The 16,969-nt window shown below is 42.9% G+C and overlaps 1 protein-coding gene across 1 annotated transcript in view; it reads right to left on the minus strand.

Annotated features, from left to right (window-relative positions):
• MUSK (muscle associated receptor tyrosine kinase) overlaps nt 1–16,969 on the minus strand; it is a 53,188-nt gene that overhangs the window by 20,869 nt on the left and 15,350 nt on the right. Inside the window, exons 7-9 of the mRNA XM_053931497.1 lie at nt 7,948–8,072; nt 3,931–4,090; nt 2,443–2,449 (exon numbers count right to left, since the gene is read on the minus strand). Coding sequence (XP_053787472.1) covers nt 2,443–2,449; nt 3,931–4,090; nt 7,948–8,072 — 292 coding nt within the window. The remainder of the gene's footprint in view (nt 1–2,442; nt 2,450–3,930; nt 4,091–7,947; nt 8,073–16,969) is intronic.

Consider the following 16,969-nt stretch of genomic DNA (forward strand, 5'->3'; position numbering starts at 1 on the left):
CTTGCTTGCAGTCCTGTGATAACTCAGGATTTTTCACTCTGCTGTCTAACAAGAATTAGAGTTTAATTTAAGATAGACTTGATGAGCAGGAGCCAGGTAAGTTCAACCCATCATTTGCCAGGGAATGTTTTACAAGGTCAAACCAAGCTCCTGCCTGCCCTTTCTCAGCTCCTGCACCACTTCTGACCCTGCCCCTCGTCCACACCTTTAGCTGGGGGACTCAGAGGTGAGGAAGGCACAAGTCTCTGTGTTTTCCTTCCTGGTGTTTCACTGCAAGGTGCATCTTCTCTCTTCACCACATCTCCCATTTTGCAAAGTCCTGACACAGCATGGAGACACAGCTATGCAAGAGCAGTAAAAATCACAGTAGGGTCATCTTCTTTGAGGGCCATTTATTTATCTTTCCCATGTTATTTTTATCTAGAAGGAGATCTCTCTCCCCTTCCTTCCTCCCTTCCTCCCCATGGCCATCAAAAGTAAGCAGCAGGGTAAGGGCAATGCACAGGTCAGACTTGCTTCCAGTAGCTCCCATGGTCACCCAACAACAGCAAGGTCTGTAGGTGAGGAGGTGCCCTCTGCCTAGGCAGCCCATGGGATGCAGTGTCCTGGGTGTGGGAGGCAAAGCTGTGAAAACAGACTCCCTGTGTGTGGGGCATGGCCAAATCAGGGCAGAGAGAAGGGCTGGGTGCAGCTGTCCCCACTGCCATTTGGTCAGTGTAACTAGGGTCAGAGAGTTCAATTCACAACATGCCAACCATTTGGAGCAGTCAACAGAGCTATTTGTATCTTTGCCTTTTATTTCTTTCCCCTGTCCAAATAATCACCCATTGTTAGCTCTGGGGTTTCTTCCTGGTTTTTTTTGTTGTTTTTTTTTTTTTTTTTTCCAGAAAGCTGGAGGTACATGGACAAGGGATTACAGAGGATGCTCACATTTCTTTTCTTCAGAGGCTGTTTTCTACAGATGACAATCCCTGTCCCTGCTGGGGACATCTGTAATTTTAGCTGCTCTATTTTGGTTTCCATTTGAATTTTTTCTTTTTTTTTTCTGTGTCACATGGATAAAAAACACAGGAAGATACTAATCCCTTAAGGTTTACTCAAAATGACAGTGATGCTCTGATGCTGCATCATCCCAGGCTCCATGGACACACCTTCATGTGACACAGAAGTCCCCCAGCATGCTGCACTAGTCTCATAGCCCATGACATCTCCCCAGCACACAGCAGGTTTCCCCAAGAGCAATGCACTGGCTGATCCCAGCAGCCTGCTAGAACTGCTCTTGGCACGGCAGGGGTCATGTTATTTACATTTCCCTGATGATTCCCATTGTGCTTAATCTGAAAGTTGCATCCTTCCTGTGCTCCAGGGGCAAAAGCAGGGACAGGTGTCCATAAGGTAGCTGTGCTCTGCAGGGGACTGCAAAGGCAGACTGAGAAGAGCTGACAGTGCTAACATTACATTTCCTTGCTTTTCTAAAATATGCAAGGAGACATAGACCAAGTTGCAATGGAGAAGTAGCAACAACGTGTTTTCACAATGGTTTGTCACAGAAAGGAAACATCATGCAGCAAATATTAAGAATACCTATGGGACAGATGGGCTGAGCACTTGATCTGTGTTCCCACGCCTGTCATACCTGCATGGGTGCAGGTGTAAGGCATAAGTCTGCCATCATCACTGGGTGGTCCCTTAATCACTTACAAACTTCCTGAATCAATCTTGCAAGCTCCTCTGATGGAGACAATAGCCTTTGAAGGGAGTCTGTGTCAGCAGAGTGGCAAAACAATTTGGTCAGACTTTCCCGGGCTCTGCTCTTTTCTATGGTGGCCAGAACCCCATCTCCCAGGCTAACATTCTCATTCTCCTTCCAGACTGATCAGCCAGTGTAGCATGTAAAAACATGGAAGGATTCTAAAGAGAAAAAGGCAGCTAAATTGTTCAGTCCTGCAAAAATTACTAAGCAGAAGTTCATTTCTCTTCACATGTAAGTGGCTTCATTCATCCATAACTTTGTTTGGAACAAATATAATCTTCTTTTGCCCTAATGTGGTGAGCACCAAACCAAATTCCATTTATTAACCGTGAACAGGTAGGAGTTTACCTTGCAGTTAAGCTTTGCCGTGAAAATTTATAAGGTCAAGGGAAACTGTGTGTCTGTAACCAAATAGAAGTTCCTTCAGAATATTCTCCCCACTACTGTATTTCAAACACCCTTACTGCTGGCTTGACTCAAAGCCATTGTTAACCACCCAAGCTTAGTCTCCAATTATGCCTCTGTAAAGGAGCTCAGTGATCCCTATAGGTGTACCTCATCTGCACAGCTGGAATGCAGAAACCCTACCCCTTCATTTAAGCCAAATTAAACAAACCCCCCTGGTTCGTCATTCTTCTTCTCCCTGGCCCAGAAAGAGCCACCACAAAACCACAGAAAGTCATTCTTACCTCCATTCTGCCAAGAAGCACCAGATCCAGGAATTGTGATGAACCAGGAGAAAGAAGAAATGGAACAGACATCAGTGACACTTCATTGCTCCCTCTGAGATGCATAAGTCAAGATTTCCATGCTAGGAAATGTGTCTGACAACTGTAAGCTGTATGAAAAAAATGCACCTAAATTCTGTTCCTTTGTTTGTATCTTCTTGTGGGGAAGAAAAGTTGGCCAACACTGAACACTATAAAGTGAGAAAGAATGAGGAGGAGGAAGTGGATTGTTGATGGCAGTGCCAGCTGAAGTGGACTCTTGCACCATAAACCCACACTTTTATCCTGATCCTTTGGGTCCCATGTAACCAGCAGGTAGCATCCTTTGTTTAAGCTACATAGATACCCATTACTTCAGGCAGTAGCTGTAACAAGTAGGAGAAGCCAGGGCTGGAGATGCAGCAAGCCAGCAGTGGCCCTGGCTTGCCATGCCACAGGATGTTGGGCAGTGACAGCACAGGAAGGAGGCACTGGGCATCAGCTAAGGGCCAGGGCACCTCTGCCCTTGGAGCCTTGTGAGCTGGGGCAAGGTCAAAGCAGACTCCTGCTCAAGTCTAGGGGGTAGTTCTCCTCCTGCTGAGCACACACAGCATGGAGGAGTATAACTTCACCAGCCCCAAGTACCTGTCTGCCCCACTGCATTTGTAGGACACACAAATGTGCCTGGGCTAAAAGCAGAAGTGGGGAAGGGAAATACAGCACCAAGTGCTGAGTACATTATGGAGCAGAGATTACTGCTAGGTTTCAATGTCCAGTGTAAGAAAGGGCATGATTATTTTCTCAAGAAAGCAGATGCTAAGGCACAGAGAGATAAACAAGCACATGCCTGGTTAAAAGCAGAACCAGGGCTACCATTCCATGTCTAATGTGATTTATCTTTCCTCTAACTAAATCCCCCTGCCTGTCCAAAGACGGATGGGACAAGCTACCACCTTTCTCTCTGTGTGACAAATGCTGTTTAGTTAGCTCTGACAGAGGTATTTCTCCTCTTTGGAAATTCATTTTCATATTTGGGAGACATCTCTGTGGGAAGAGAGAACTTCAGGCAAGGCAGAGTGCTACTCTGACAGCAACCACCCTGTTTTCTGGATGCCAACCTCTTGTGAAGCTGGACTGCTTGAAGCTATTTTCACTTTGCTGTTAGATGATACCAATGCTGGGTCATGGCCACAACTTCCTCCATATGGATGAACTTACCAAGTGTGCTTCTGGGACACAAAGTACAAGACAGCATCAAACATTCAGGAAATGACAGCTATGCCTGTCTCTGAAGTGTAAGAGTATAGGAGGAAATAGCCTGGTGGAGGATGTACTTGTACTCAAATTTAGGCCCCCACACACTATCAGCTCTCCAAGGCTTCCCCTCTTCCACCACAGTACTCCACACCCCCTTCCTCTTCCCCAGCAGGAAAGGCTAAAAAATTAATGGCCTCTTCTTTCCCTGCATACCTGAAATGCTGATGGTTGCTGCTGCTTTTGCGGCTCCAAAAGTTTTGCTGTGCTTGTTTGTGGCAAGACAAGTGAACAGGCCAGGTCGGGTGACATACACTTGCAGTCTGGAATCAACTACTCTGTCCTTGACACTTTCTGCTATCGACCCCACAGAAACCTAAAAGAGTGAAAGCCAGTTCAGTAATATTTCCCACAAAGACACAAACAGACAAACCAAGGAAAAATCTAAGAGACAGAGTCCCAAGCATTTAAATTAGCAGAGGAAGATGTAGCAAGGAGACAAAAGTGGCAGAGACCTAAAGCTGCTGGTGTTACTTTGGTGCTTTCATAGCTGCCGACTTCACACACAGAAATAAATGTTAAAAGATCCCTCCTATTTCACACTTCAGCAATACTTTTGCAATTAGGTTTCAGTTCAAGAGGGTCATAGTCACAATTTGGTTTATGTAATTGAGCTGGCTAATTACAACATGGTTTCTTGTAGTAGATTGTTTGCCTCTGCATGCCTTAGGAAGGAACAGCACAAGATGATATTGTGAACAACTGCTATACAGAGGAAGAAAAGAAAATATTTTGGAAATCATTGATTCTGGATTAGTATAACCCCTGCAATACTCTCAAAGCAGTCATGAGCATAGAAAGTGCTCTGACTCCAATACTTCAGCAGATATCTGGTAGATTTTCTTATCTCGCATCTAGAAATATGGAAGGGGCTGAAAATATGATGATTTTGGCCAGCTCTTTTCCCAGATCAGTAATTCACAGTTAAATGAGCTTGAAGATTGCTGATTTTGGCCAGTTGGCCTTGATATACCATCAAGGCTTTCCTGCCAATACAGCATTCATTAAAGTAGGAGAGCATGGTACATACAGACTCTATCTTGCAAAGGCAGTAGGAAAGAGAGCATTGCCTGCTCTAACCTTCATACTGATAGGAAGCATCAAACATAATTCGAGTGAAGTATATTGCCTGTGGACTCCTTAGGTGTGACCTGACTCTAAGGACATTGACCTGACTCTAAGGTCAGAATGTCTCCCTGAATTTGCCCCAGCAAAGCACTCTACCTACACATGTAACTAAGAAATATCAATCTGACCTCCCTGGACATCAGTAAAAATGTGCTTTCAATGAGACCTTTTAGTGAAATAAAATATCCATGGGTATTGACAGCAATAATTGAAACAGCAAGAAGGAACTCATCAGTGTTGTAACATGTCTTGTAAACAGATTGGATTCTCTATGAAAAGAAAAGGCTGGAAAGAATATATTTGTTTTGCCTGTCTCAGAGTCAGCTTGGACTTGTGGTGAGAGAATGTTCATAGGAAGAAATCACTAAATAATCAGAACAGCAGAGTTTGTAAGTACTGCACCAGGTATGTCAGCCACTGTGCAAATGGAGGGACCAGGGATATATTTGGCCTTATAACATGAAATCAGTTCAAGAGGGTGGGAGCCCAGGGGATATTTTTTTCACAGATATCTTTTGTTACAGAGCTGCTCAAATTTAGTTTTGGAATCCTTTTCTCTCCAGAAACCATTCAGCACCAAAATGGTACAGGGACCTTCTAAGTGGGAAGGAGGTATTTCCTATTGGCCACCCCTGCCTTCCAGTGTCTTGGTGGGATAGGTGTCTGCTTGCCATGACCAGCTTGTGCTAATCCAGTCTTCTCTCCCTGCTGGCTCCTTGGGTCCCAGGTGTACCACATCTGGCAGCACTGGACTGTGCCTGCTGAGCACAGACAACTGGGATTGTTCATTCCAGGCTGATGGAGGAGGAAGAGGTTGCTCAAGTAACTGCAAGCAGTACAAGCAGTATGAACCATGTACAGTGGAAAATCACAGGCAGTGGTGCCTAGGACTTCCACAGTGGCCATCTCTTATTTCCTTTACTGGAAACTTCAGTATGTTCCTTTGTGTTAATTGATTCCCTTTCCTTTTCAAACACATTTCCTGAGATTTTGTTTCCAGGAGTTCTCTATTTAGCCTTTAAAACATCACCTCAGCTACCAGGAAATTAGAGACCTCTTCATATCCTCACACCTGGCTCATTTATTCCTGGATATGTGGAAAACTACATTATAAGGTACATGATGCCCTGTGGTGCATAGCAGGAGGAAAATGAATTGTGTTTCTAAATAGGTGGGTCTGGCAGCTGCTGCACAGAGGAGTTTCCATCCTCCTCTTCCAGGGAAGATCAGTAAGCTCAGCAGACTCCTCTTTGAACCTCGGGACAATTACAGGTTGGTGTTCAGAGACCGTAATGCCACAGGCATGCTGCATCTTCAAATTACTCACCCTTGCTGTGAACCATCCCTCAAATTCACCATGTCCCATCCACTGGCTTCCTGCTGACTCTCCCAGAGACAGGCTCTCATTAAGGTTTCCTTGTTATATTTAAAGTGAGGCAATCAGGAGCACTACCCTTCTGGAACTGGGCTATACTTTTCAGACAGGAATAGGGTAGAGCAAATATGACCAGTCAGGCAGTGGTCCAGGCAGGGGCTGAGCATCATCTCATGTACCTCATATCTCTGTAGGACCCACTCATTGGGATCTCAGCAGAGCACAGGTCTGTGCTCTGGAAATACATTGCACTTTCCAGGTACCCCAGACTCCTGTGAAAGGTTTCATTCCCAGTGGGAAAGAAGTCTTAAATAAACACCTGCAGTTGTCTCAAACTAAATATTGCCAGAAACCACCAAGCATCCATGGGTCTCAGCAGAGGCTAATCTGATCCCTTTGCTGCTCTGTCTAGTAACATTGAAGGAATATGGAAAATTAGTCTTAATCAGATTGGAGGACACAATAAGGTATAGAGGAGGCAAGGAAGGCAAGACAGCCTGCAGAGTAGCCATGGGGTCTTAATAACGTGTTTTAATGTGTAGAGAGAGGAGATACAAACCAGGATGGTGATAGCCCCCTGAAGGGGATTTATTGGTCCTCTGGACCAGCAAGTCCACAGGAATGGTCAGGATCAGCCTGTTCTCAGAAGAACTCGAGGCTCAGAGGAGGTCCATGAGAAAGAACAGAGACAAATTGCCAGCCTGCACTCAGCAGACACTCCACCTGCCTCCATAGAATCATACCCTGGGGCTCACATCCTTTAAAAAGCTGTCAAAAGACCAAAGAGAGTATAAAATAAATATGTTCACCTTAAGCACATGAAGACTAGAGGGAAGCTATGGCAGGCTTGGGCTGCAGAGCTGCCATGACTGTGGTTCCCTGCTCACTCCCACACAGGCAATACTAGGCGTCAAGCAGGTTTTCAGATCACTGAAATTAAGGCATTGCAACAGCCTACACACAGGCATGAAAGCTCAGCAAATTGAAAGCAAGCATCCAGATTAAGTGGGCAGGATCATTAGACCACAGAATATTTCCTATAAGACACAGTGGATTTGCATCCCTTGGTGCCTGCCACTGAAGAGAGTGTGCCTTTCTTAAGAACATGTTTCTGCCCACAGATAAATTCATGACATATTTCACAGCACCTAGGTCAGCCTAGAAAATTTCAAATCTATTCTCTTCTTCAAATATACTGTGCATAATGTGGTTCCACAGGTATTTGACTTCAAAATAGTTTGCTCTAACTCCTTGATTTATGTTACTTCATCAAATTTGCAATTTTGCCTCGTTATTGTTACCACATTATTAAAAAAGGAAAGATAGCTGCAGAAATACACAATGAAGTCCTAGAAATTTCGTCTTGGAGGATGGTTGAAAGGGTCTAAAGCACCCTTCATCTTGGGCTTTTCAGATCCTAACAAATTAAGTCATACAACACCCTGGATACGGGGGACAATGTTTTTCCAGAGAAAAGTGCTGCAGAGAGATGATCTGGACTCAAAAAAAAAAAAAAAAAAAGCACAAAAAACAAAACACACCACCAAGTTTGAAAAACTGAAAAACAAGGTGCTAAGTTAGGAAGGAATAGAAACCATTGGTACTGACTACTAGCCCTTCCAGCTGATAGCAGTTCTCCAATGCCAAAAGCATGAAAAAGAGGCACTTACAGCTTTCCCATTTTCCAGCCAGGTGACAGTAGGGACTGGAAGACCAGTCGCCGTGCACTGCAATGTCACCACAGATCCAAAAGTGATGTTTTGGGATTCAGGAGCCTTCAGGATTCTGGCAAACACTGTAAGAGAAGACAAAGTTACTAGTTGAACGATAATGTAAAGCTGAGGCTGGTGCTGACATGGGCGTATTCCCTCCCCAGAGGGTCTTGATCTAAGTCACACCTCCATGAATAAAAGTAGAGCCTAGAACAGGCTTCCCAGTGAGTGACACTCTTGGGAGACAGATGAGGAGGAGAAAAGAAATATTCAATATGTTTACATTCTGCACTTTACAGACAAAAAGTTTACCTCTGGAAATTTCTGTGTCAAGTCCAAAGCCTCAGAGGAGGTAATGTGCAAGAAAACCAAGAGGAAACTCTTCAGTAGCATGCAGATGGAACAGCTTACAGCAAAAAAAGCAGCAAGCTACCATGCTGCCCTGCCCAGGCTGACCTGTGAAACTTTGTCTGAACCATTAAGGACCATCAGTATGGACATGTGCCATGAAGGTTAAGGGTCATATAAACATCTCAGCCTCATTGCAGTGATTAAGACTTGACACAGAGTGCTGCAAATACTGGCATTTTCCACTAAATAACAAGCTGTCCTAAGGGGAAAGTGTCTAACATCGAGCATCGAGGTATGAAAGAATGGCTGGCAAAAACTTTAGGAAGATGAAATTGCAGTGGAAAAATAGATTTTTAAAGTGGCTTCTAATTTCTACAGCTCTTGCTTCTCTTGTGGAAATATGGTTACTGAGCACTTTGCAGATAAGCAAAATAGGCATTCCCTTCCCCCATCCCCCTTCCTTTTGTTGTTGTTGTTGTTGGTTTTTGTTCTTGGGGGGGGGGGGGGGGGGGGGGGGGGATTGGGGGAGGGGATAAGGGGGAGGACTGTTGGCCAGAAATAACAACTGAAGTATTTTTGCTGAAAACTTATTTTGATCCAGAAACACAACCCTGATGGTCTTAACAAGCTGCTGTACTTGGACCACATAGAGAAAAGCAGAGAAGAGAAACTTCCCACCTGGAACATTTGAGTTTTGACCTAAAACTTCTAATGAAAACACCAGAATGCCTGTACAGAAGCAGGCTCAAAAGCACTGCCATTTCTTACTCAAATTTCTCATGTTTAGTGAGTAACACCTTCTAGACCACACAGTAGTGTCTAAAAATCTCCATCAGAAACTTCAATAAGCAGTGAAGTTTCTCTTGGAGTTGTCAGAAAAGCCTGAGATCTTGTTTGCCACTTTTATCTGTGTGTTTCTCCTTATCAACATACCTCACCATTTCACCATCTTCTGCTTGCCCTGTTCAGAATTAGAACATCTGTCCCCACTATTTGGGATGGGAAGGCTTTGTCTGCAAAATTTCAGCTGAACTGAAAAAAAAGTATATGCTTTCCACATAGTCCTTCCACTCAGTTCTGAACTGGTATGCAGTTGAGATTTGTTTAGACAAAGAGCCTAAAAACAGCTTTTGCTCATAGATAAGTAGCAGTAGGAGTTCATTTCAGCATGGAAACCATTTTGCCTTTCAACAAACTCTTGGGCAGGGGCTTTTTGGAAGATTAATGTCAGTAAAGTGAAAATGGCGAGAGTATAAATATTATATTGAGCTTCTTAATTCTTCTGTGTGCTTCAAGCAATCCCACTGTCTCTGCTCAGTGCTATCTGCCTAAAGTCAAAGCAGAACAGCATCAGGTTTCTGCACCCCCTCACCCCTCAGTGAAGCAGCAACTATGAAGCTCCATCAGTAATAAGCAAAGCTGCCGTCACTGGCCAGAAGTTTTTCTCATGAATAATAAGTAAAATGAAACCTTTGTCTGAAGTTTCGGTTCAGGCCATTAACACCAGATAGTTATGAATTCAGACCCAAGTTTTGCAGGCTAATTATTTTTATACTTCATTCGGAGAAATACTAAGCTTTTGGGCCTGTCCTCTGGCAGCAGTTACATTCACATGGCTCCAGCTGAAGCCAGCATGCTAGCTTCCAGAGTTGGAATATGGTCTTTAGTGCTTTTCTTGTGCTGCCCAGTATGCTGCTGGGACCCTTGCCCACCTGATGCTGCTCTCTGACTCTGATGCTCAGATCCTGCCCAGTTAAATTAATACCAGAGTGATAAATTACCAGCCTCCAGTTAGCTGATGCTGGACAGCGGCACATATGTCCTCCTCTGTACTAGCTGCTCTCCCAGAATCTGCTAGGATCTTTCAGCCAGGAGGAAAAAAAAACACACTTTGAAAATGGCAATAGCACAGGCAGGATGCAAAGCTGCAGCAAGCACTATGACTGGCCCAGTTCATGACTGGCATGGTACAGGTCAGAAAGCTGCATTCCTATTCCTAGGGCCAACCACCAGCACTGATCACTGCACTTGCTTTAGTAGCCCAGCACACTCTAGGTAAGCAGTTGTCTGCCAGCATAGGGAAGGTAAAACATCAGGCCATTCTTAAAATCCTAAAACACCAAATACAAGGACAGAAAATCCAGCAACAGCTCCTAAACATTCACATGTTTCTGGTGTCAAGTACTGCAGGGAGGGATGGCTAAATAAAATCTGGCCTATAAGGAACTAAGCTGATTTCCAAAGTGTGGAAGAATTGAAATTCCTTCTATCCTCAGTGCTATCATGTGCATTTTTCAAGACCTTCAAATTGAAGTTACAGATTTAATTATTTAACATTTCAGATATTTATATTTGCATGCTTTCAAATATTTTACTTAAAGTTTAGCTGTGTACCTTAAGTATGTAGCTGTAGATGGTATTACTGGAATAAACTGGGGAGGAAGGGGATTAAATTATTTTATTTTTAAATGAGAAATTTTCTGGGACAAGGATCAGACTTTCCAGGTCCTAACAGGTTTTGGAGCATGGCTGATTGGCCAATCCAAGGACATATTTTCCAAAGGGTTCTTAATCACTTTGGGAAACTGTTAAAAAAATAGTATCATCTATTTCACAACCACATAATCTATGGGTAGATGATCAATACATTGACATTGCTGTCACACTTGAGTGCTATGGTAAAGTCAGGATGGGCTGCATAAGTGCAGCCAGTGTCACCATCCACCTGTGTAAAGCAGGGTAAAAACACCAGGATGAGCTCACGGTCCATTTTGGCAATTGCATGAGCAACAAAATCTGTCCTGTATCTAAATGACAGAACACAGTCCCCAAACCTATGATTTTTCTGCCCCCTCCCTCACCTCCCCCACCCCTCCCCCCAATTCCACAAATAAAGAAAAGAGGCAAAGGCAAGTAAGAAATGGCAAATCTGGTGGTAGCGTAGCTGGCAGAAAGAGGTGGGTGAAAGGAAAGAAGAGGAAGGATCAGGAAATAGCAATAAATGTTTGTAAAGTTCTCATTTTTGGTGGGCTCAGGACTTTGTCTTGTTCCCAATTTTCCTCAGAGTGAAAATTTCCAATAATCAGATGATTTCTAATACTTCCATTACTTGTCTGCCTTTTCCACATCCTCCTCAACATGAATTTTGCCTTTGCTTGTGGATTTTGCCTTCGCTTGCTATATTACCATTACAAGGTTAGCAACATCATCAATACCCCTGGGCTCTCTGCACTGGATTCACCCACAGGCATGCCAAAAAGCAGTTAGGGAAAGTGGGCAAAGACAGCTTAACTTATTTATTTATTTTAGTGGAAAATAAAACAGAGGAGCTGTAAATGAAATCCAGACAGCTAAAAGCCAAGACAGCATGTCAAATGTCATTCCCAAGCCCCTTAATAAATGTATTTTTTTACCACCTTGGTAAATGATGTTCTGTTCACTGCAGGGCTTGGTAGGAGGTATCTGTACCGTGGCCAGCTGCTCTCGTTTCTGAGAATTACGTAATATCATCCAGTCCAAACAGTAGGGTTTTAATGCAGTCACAAAATTTTTGTACTATAAAAAGATTAAAGCAGCATGCCCTCCCCCCTGACTCCACATTGAATGGCTAACTCTTTCCAGGTGACTTTTTTTCCTCCATTGCCTTTGATTGAGCTATGTTTCATTTCCCAGGTTTGGGGTCTGGTTCCGCAGTCCTGGCAGATGCCTGCCTTCAGTCTGGGTAAGGCCTATTTTTTTTGTTGAAGGCTGGATTTGGCCAGTCACAACCAGACAGCTATGTAGGTGGCCTGGGGCCATGCTGCTGCTTTGGGGAAAGGACAAAGTGATGCCCAGAGCACTAGTGACGCTGTTTGGTTTTCGCCTTTTTACTTTAATATATTCTCTGTATTCTCCATACGTATATTTGTAGCTCTGTAGCCTACTGTACTGGTGGCTAGTTTTCCCAGTACTTTTCCATAGCCCTTCCCTAGGCAGAAAGACTAATGAACCCCCAGAGCTCCAAGCCCTGGGAGGTGCAGAGCCCCTCTGCTATCTTGGTTCCTCCTGGGAATCAAGGCCTACAACAACTCTTTAGGACACATTTCATGGACAAAGCCCAGCTAGTGCAGAGGTGGGGGACTCCAGAGAGCGGCTCGACTTGGAGGGGGAAATTACATGACCACTTGTCCTCCTAATTGATGCTTTTTATCAATTATCCATGCAATAACTGTATTATTTCTCAAGGAACAGCACTATTATGTATGGGGCCCAAAAGAGCAAGGTGAGGAAGAGCTGTAAGCAAGCTGTAAGCAAGCAGTACTTCAACATCCACTGACACTCACCCTGCTATTGTGGTAACCCAGGAGGATAAGCCTCCAATGCATCTGAAATACCTGCATTTTGTACACAATGGTAAGATGCAAGTTCTTTTGGCTCCTGATATATTAATTGGGAGACTTGGGTCTTAGTCCTTAAAGCATCATGCAGCACAGGCCACAATAGACAGCAATACATCGACCTAGAGCCTGAGGCTATGAGATGGGCACCAGGGACAATTCAAGATTTGTGTGAAAGGAAGATGGAGCAAAGCACAACATCTCCATCCTGAATCATATGCTTTCAGATTCAAAGCTCTAGTGTCTGATATGAAAGAAAAATTTTCTTAGCAAGGCAATAACTTTTCAAGCTAACTTTATTTTAGTGTGGACTCCTTAATTTATGGGTAGTAGGACAATTTGTGTTCATAGAAGGGCTCATGTGATGGTAAAACATATCAGCCACTAACTTCTCAGCTGTGAAAGACTTTACACTGCATGTAGATGTCTCTGGAATCTTTCCACAAATACACAAAGATGTAATAACCAGGAGTAAAATGTAAATAGATAGCTTATATCCTGTGTAACTGTATAAAACCTGTTCTCTACAAGTGTTCATCTCTATATACAGAGCAAAGAGTAGATTCAAGGACAAGTGAGATAATGCGTTCAAATTACTTCCCAAGGAAATGAGTGAGGAAATTCTTTTCATATCATTACTGGTCTTATATATGTGTTTGGTTTCTTTGAAGGGAAGACCCTTTTAAACCTCCCCATGCTCTGTCTCGTCTACAGTATAGAGTCATATCAGGTGCATTTATCTCTGCCTCTACCCACTACTGAATGTGAAATTGGAAAGGAAGTTCCCAGCCTCCCAAAGGAGGAGGATTTGCTCAAGGAGCAATTCCTTTGCTTGTTCTACTCATGATCACGACCCATCATGACTGCTGCCAAAGCTACCAGTCTGTGTTCATGTATTGAAATCACGCAAGTCTTCCTCTCCCTCTCCCACTCTAAGGAATTGAGCAAACAATTATGGGGAATCACTGGGATAACCAAAAATTAGATAATTCATGCATCTTCCTGACATCTGGTCTCCACCACAGGTATTTGCAATACCATAAATTTAATTACATGTCATGTGAAAAGTACTTCCTTTCATCTACTTTAAAGTGCTGCTAGCAGTAGCTGCTAGGTGGTTCCTTGGTTTGGGGACAGCAAAGAGCCTGTTCGCTGCTCACCTTATCCATCATGCATGCTTGATTTTTAGTGTTGAAAACTCATCTAGTTCCTCCTACAACAGAGATCCATCTTTTTTCCAAATTCTCAACACCCTGTTTGATATGCCCTTTTTGTGAGGGTCTATGAGGGGCTCCAGCCACCTCAGAATGCTTGTCTCAGTTTGGTCTGGCCCACTTTATCTGATAGCTATGGATATTCTCTATCCTCCACTTCCTTCATTGTTCTGTGGGAAGCTCATGCTTTCTAGCTAGCCAATAGTTGAGAAGAGAGAGGGTTTTTAACTGATATATAATTTTTTCCCTTAAAACCACTATTCATGCAATGATGTGAGAAGGTCACAATTTTTTCAAGTGCCTTCCCAAGGTCTTTGTTTAGGGGAAAGATGTTTATGCGAAAGGAAATAACAGGCTCAAATGCTTTTAAAGAAGAATTTTGCCTTGTCTGAAGCCTCACTGCAGCTCCTCATTGCAAGAGGCCACCCTGGGATAATGACTCAAAGGCAGCATGAACCTTATGCAAATGTCAGAGCAGAGCAAGCCTCAGGAGTAAATTGAATAGCTCACATGTACTTGTCATTTGCTGAAGGTCTGAGGCTGTTTTCTTCCTCCTGCAGCTTGCCCTGTTACCCTGTAATTAGGGCCATGATTGTTTCTGCAGCATCTCAGAACCTTGGGATGACTCTGGTGAGTGCCACAGGTAGGAGGAGATTTAATAAGATATTCTGGGTTTTCAGTCACGCCCACGCCACCCCACTGAGGTCAGTCAAACTTGTAATGCTTCCTCCCCATAAACCTTTTGCAATGTTTAAAATCAAACTGCTGTATTCACCCTTTACTGTCATAAGACATTGCCTGCAAGTACATATGCTATCACCAACACAAACCAGAAAAGCATCCTTTCCCGGAATTTCTGCCTCTGCTCAAGGCCCAGCCAAAGATTTTTCTTCAGTGTTGGTATTAGAATTTCAATGAGGAAGTTTCACCCAATACTTAAATTAAGAACTGCAAACTTCCTTGCCATTGTGCTATTTGGCAATTCATCTGACCCAAAACACTCTGCCTTAAAAGATTATACAGATAAATATTCAGATTTCACACTGAAATCTAATTTGTAGGAAATGCAAGGTAACAGTGCTGATGGGCTGCTTCAGTGGTCTCTTGGTATCTCACTTTCCTACATCACCTATGCTAAGTGCACGCAAGTGAACACAAAAGTGTAAAAAACTTTCTGGATGGCATATCAGGAGTCAGCTTTCATTCGAAATTCAGACCATCTCTGGAATGTGGTCTATCCAAATTGATAAAATTTTCTGCACTAAATACATGCTTTTATTCCGGCTACTTGATTTTTGATGAGATTTGATAGTCTGTTGATTTATCTGTGATGCAAATTTGTCCCAAGACTATATAAGACATCCAAAAAACAGCTGAAGGAAGTTGGTGCTTCACACTTTACAGGGACACTCTCTTAACTAAGTAGCAATGTCATTGCTTTCTATTGTCAACTAGTCTGCCATCCCCTCACTGGCACAGGAATTAGACTACATGATTAAAATAAAAATCTGGACCAAATCTGGCAAGTCCTTTCTTCTGAAGGGATGGTTCTCCAAGGAAAACCTTCCTATTTTTAAGGCTAAGGTAGTTTTCAGAAGTGGCTTACAGGAGAACATTTTTGTGGCCTGTGGCAGGGTATTATTTTAGTAGCTAGTAATAAGCAATAAAATGTGGCCAGGAAAAGTAATCTATCTACCAGGGCTGGAACACAAAACCAAACAACAGGGGAGTGTAAGGAGTGTAAGTCAGGGGAGTGTAAGGAGCCTTGCTTCTTGATTGTTCTATGTGCTGCCACATAGTAGCACAGGATGAAGTGGAGCAGCAACACTTCAGCAGATTAATGAAATGGCCTCATTAAAGAAAGGGTCAGAAGTCCTATGCCTCTTCAGACAGCTGGAAAATGCAGGGATTTGAACCAAAAATGTTAATATATCCATGAAGAATACAGGTAGGTTTTTTGTTAAATCCACTGCATCTTCTAATGGTTGCCCTGGCTATTTTGTTTGTTTGTTTCCTTACAGAGGAATGATTGCTAATTTCTAGACGTGTCTGTAGAGTGAAGACTTCAAAACTAAAGGTTATCAAACAGTATATTCCTTAATTCCACAAGTCTCTGGAGCCACAGGCTGGTGGAGATCAAGCTCAGTTTCATATAAATCACAAGATGGAGTTGCATCTAACTCAGTACACAACCAACAGGACCATCCACATACTCTCTCCTCCCACTACTAGCTGGATACAACACCTAGAAAGACAGGAAAGACAGGGGAAGAAAAACCTTTTGCACACCACATTCCAGTAGACCATTCATACTGTCGTCCTACATCAGAAAACTGCCATTCACAGGCTGCTGTTGGATTCAAAGGACACCACTCAGAAAAATATTTTACCTTCTATTGTGTTAGTGCCTAATCCACCACAACTCTTTGTACATTTCAGTGACAATAACTCCAGAAAATACTCTTTCAATTTTCTTTAATTTCCAGAAAATACTCTTTGAATAATTGAAGCTAAATATAAGGCTAAGACTGAAATGTGATTCATGGCGTTTTTGCATTTGTAAGCAGGTGTTACTTCTAAACTGTCAGAAATTCATAGACAACTTTTCAATTTCTTTTGTGATTTTTTTCTGTTGTTTTGAAGAATGAAGAAGAACAAGAGCCCTTCTTCATGTGAATTCTACCAGTTCACAAAGTGGCACTTTCCTTCCCCCGAGGACAGAAGAAACATTCTCCAAAATAAAGAAAAAAACTGAGCCCAGATCTGGCAATGATGGCTGTAAATCATCACAAAATTTACTGGTTTGTGGCTGTTCTGCAATAAACACTTCTTATTTGATGCAGGAATTACATATAATCTGAACACTGACTATAAGGACAATATAAAAGATAGTAAGAGATTAAAGCAAAACCATCCAATGGAATTTATTTTGCATGTTAAGAAAAAATTAATGCAGCAGCTTCACTCTGTGTCTGAGTAATAAGCATGCTCATAACAGGAATATTCCCATGCATCTCACCACACAAGAGCTCATGGCTT

Source organism: Vidua chalybeata, chromosome Z (genome assembly GCF_026979565.1).
Source record: "Vidua chalybeata isolate OUT-0048 chromosome Z, bVidCha1 merged haplotype, whole genome shotgun sequence".
Taxonomy (NCBI): domain Eukaryota; kingdom Metazoa; phylum Chordata; class Aves; order Passeriformes; family Viduidae; genus Vidua; species Vidua chalybeata.